General features: G+C 42.6%; 1 protein-coding gene across 1 annotated transcript in view; it reads left to right on the top strand.

Moving 5' to 3' along the window:
- Positions 1-2376: 2376 nt before the first annotated feature.
- LOC109479575 (deleted in malignant brain tumors 1 protein-like) overlaps positions 2377-3864 on the top strand; it is a 25004-nt gene continuing 23516 nt past the window's right edge. Inside the window, exon 1 of the mRNA XM_019781565.1 lies at positions 2377-2623. Coding sequence (XP_019637124.1) covers positions 2560-2623 — 64 coding nt within the window. The 5' untranslated portion in view covers positions 2377-2559. The remainder of the gene's footprint in view (positions 2624-3864) is intronic.

Raw genomic sequence — 3864 nt, 5'->3', positions numbered from 1 at the left:
ATGTTGAGAAGTCGTGTCCCTAATTTCCCGCACATAATTGTTTTTCATAGCAGGAATACTTTTACGCTATGCTGATGCTAAATTGCCGAGTAATTTGATAAAGGTTTGAGAAATTTTCATCAAATCTTGGATATAGCCTCTTTTACATGACATGTGGGTTCTTTACACACAAAAACGTACAGAAATAGATTTTATGTTTGTATGTACATTTCAGACCAATTCTGACATGGTATTTCCTTATGATTTGCACATTTAGTTATCGGTTAGACATCTTATGACTTCAAATTCATTTTTGATCGGCTACGGTGTTACATATCTTTGTTTATTTCCTTGTTTATTTCCTACCATATTTCTTTGCCTTTGTATCCCATACCCAAGGAACGGATAGTCTCAGAAAAGTATTAGACCTCGTTTATGTCACTAATATTAGTATCTAGTCGTTCTAGGGATTACAGTTCAAGCCGCCATTTTATTTGTTTCAACGATCTGTTTGACAAAGACTCGATCTCCCTATTTCAGACTGTAACGGTCGCCTTCCTAGCAATTAAATTCTTCTAAAACATACGTATACCTGTAAAACTCCTCTTGCGAAACGTCCTTTGGGGACGATTCAGTAATAACCAGGGAGGTGTAGAATTTGACTAAATTCCGCCCTTTCACGAGTGAATTCATCAGTTTGAAGGTCATTATAATAGTAACTTGTACCACAAATGTTCTTGCGCCCCCTCCCCCTTTTTCACACATTTCTAACCTTGCTTAGGGAGGTGCAGAATTTGACTGAATTCCACCCTTTTGCGAGTGAATTTATCATTTTTAAAGGTCATCACAGTATCTTTTTACCACAATGTTCTTACGCCCCCCTCCCCCTTTTTTGACACATATCTTAAACCTTACTTGGGGAGGTGCAGAATATGACTGAATTCCACCCTTTTGCGAATAAATTTATCATTCTTAAAGGTCATCACAGTAAATTTTTACCACAATGTTCTTGCGCAACCCCCTCCCCCTTTTTTGACACATATCTAACCTTACTTAGGGAGGTGCAGAATTTAACTGAATTCCATTCTTTTGCGAGTGATCGATGAATTTATCATTTTTGAAGGTCATCACAGTAAATTTTTACCACAATGTTCTTGCGCCCCCTCCCCCTTTTTCACACATTTCTAACCTTACTTAGAGAGGTACAGAATTTGACTGAATTCCACCCTTTTGCGAGTAAATTTATCATTTTTTTAAGGTCGTCACAGTAACTTTTTACCACACTGCTCTTACGCCCCCCTCCCCCTTTTTTGACACATTTCTAACCTTACTTAGGTAAAGCCCCATGTGTACACATCTTGCATATTTCCCTGGCCAAGCTTAATGCGGTATTTGAAACAAATCAAATCACTGCAGACGATTTGGTGGAAACGACCCCCATTATACTTTATCGTCTCAATAAATGATTCAGAAAGATTACAATCGAGATCCCCTAGAATTGGAGTTAAAGCCGAAACAAAATTACACCTATCATATTACAGCAAAAAATGTGTTCTTTCTCTTGTTATGATCTTTGTCAATGTCGTTTTTTGACGTTTGAAATGAATTTAGGGTAAGCAAAGTGAATATAATCTTCTAAAAGTCAAATATACGATTTTCTTTGCAGTATCTCTATTGCTTCCCTGGGGTACTAAATTACATTGTACAATTCGTCCCCAAACGATAGCAATGTTGTTAAAATCCAATTTGAAGGCATTAGGGTCAAATTGGAAGTTCCTGACAAAAATTCCAGGTCAGTAAATATAGAATTTCCTGATGCTCAGGATTCTTTTCCTTTTCTTAATTTCCTCGACTCGTGATCGTGAGTTAATCCCACGCTAATCTGCCGATTCATTCGTTCCGGAACTTGCCAAGACTTTGCGTTTGCAAGCGACCGTGACGGCAGCAAAACGATCGCTAAGTGCTTTCTTTGTCTGGTATATCGTCTGAAAACGGTGCATCAAGCAACAAACAACACAGAGATCCGAGTGAGTTGTCAGTCTAAATAAATGCATGTGTCGTCTGATAAAATCTATCCGCTGTCTGGTGAATCGGAGACCCCATAGCGGCTTTTTACCTCAGCAAAGCCCCCATAAGTCACGCGTAGCTTCCTGATGTAAAGAGAGTTGTCATCCCGTCGTTCCACGCAAGACCGCACACCCCCCGATTCAAATTTCCACCCGCATCACTTATAAAGGGAGTCGTGTGACAGAGTACCCCGTCATTATACTGCCACCAACGGTGGGGAGAGAGATTCTTCACCGCTTCGACACGGGTTGAACGTTCGATTCCCACTTGTCTCCAGAACTAGGAGCGGTAAAACTTCTTATCAAGGACAGTCGCAGATACTAGTATCAGTTGCGTATCTCTGGAGCGTCGCCCACGGAAGCTGATTCGAACCACATGTTTGAAGAGATCACGAGAGGGCAAGAAGAGAAATCACTTTCGTCACAACAACAAGGCCGCCCTCCATCGTCAGAAGAAAAGCCAGCGACTGACTGACTCTCTTTCAGTGGCTGTGACGAATTGTTTCCCTGCGAAATGGCGAAGCGGGCACTGTGCTGGTTCTTCAGCGCTCTACTTCTACTGAAAACATGCGAAGGAGGTACGTTTTAAAGTTTACAACGTTTTGTATGGTTCCTACCAGCTTTGTACCAACGTTTAGAATTTTAATAGTCCAGTTGAGTGTTTCACGTGTGATTCTCGGCCGGACTGTTTCGTCGCCGGAAGCAAGTATGTTTAGAGGTTGAGGGCAACATAGTATCCGCTTTTGAACTTGAAGACAACTAATCGAGAAATTCCAAACTGGGGTGAAAATCTGATCTTTCGCACGCCTGAAAATACAGAGACCACTTGTCTTGTTTCAAGAACAATCTGAAACAAAAACCAGCTTAAAAATTCACCGAAGACATATTTTAGAACTCCACAATTTTAAAAATGGTATCAAAATCGCCAACATAAAATAACACATGTTGGAAATTCCAAGTATCCTTGGAAAAGATTATTTAGGCTTTGGTCGCAAAGCTCTCTTGAGCTACCGAGCCCACAACGAATATTAGGAACAGATCGTGAACAAAACTCCCGGTGGGAATTAAGATATGTTATACCTATATCCTACAGGCTTCTAGATGTGTGTCGATGATATATAGGGTGTCTGTTTAGGCTTAAAGTGTCATTTTGGTCACCGAGTCTGACCCTTAAAGTAAAAACGCATGGATATGTGAGTTGTGTGTGGAGTGATTGGGTCTATATGTCACGATGAAATATTTTTAGATTACAGGAAAGCTTTCGAAATAAAAACAAAGGGGCTTCAAACTATTACAGATGTCTATTGTGTGTTTGTCCGCACAGTGTTTACGGGCGTGAGAGTTAGTAGCCTGGGTACCAGACTTCGCCAAGGGCTCCAGAGCCTACATGTAGCTGTCCACAATGAAATTTTACCATAGACTCCCCTCGGTTAGACCCGGTGCGAGAGATAAATTGGACCCCGGGAGTCAATTCTGGGATCGGGGCTTGTGTACCCTGGATGCCAAACTAGTATCGGGCCGTTAGCCGTTTTCCTTTGGCAGCCGAGAGCCCTTCGCCCGCCTGCCTAAATTAGCGCTACGGAGGAGTTGAGCCCGATGGGAGTTGGCTGGCCCTAGGTCCAGCCAAACTCCCCCCGGGCTAGACTCCCCCGTAGCGGTAATTTACACCAGCGGGCGAAGGGCTTTTGCGGCCCGGACAGCGAGTTTGGATTCCAGGGTAGGGCTTGTGTCTTCCCCGGCCGAAGCTTATGATGTATCGTGTTGCGCCGGGGACTGGAATCCAGGCTAGAAAATTAGCCTCCTAGCAGGCTCGGGGGGG

Source organism: Branchiostoma belcheri, unplaced genomic scaffold, assembly GCF_001625305.1.
Source record: "Branchiostoma belcheri isolate BF01 breed outbred unplaced genomic scaffold, Haploidv18h27 scaffold49, whole genome shotgun sequence".
Classification (NCBI taxonomy): Eukaryota; Metazoa; Chordata; class Leptocardii; order Amphioxiformes; family Branchiostomatidae; genus Branchiostoma; species Branchiostoma belcheri.
Note: the sequence above shows the minus strand (reverse complement) of the source record. Positions and strands in the feature narration are given on the sequence as shown.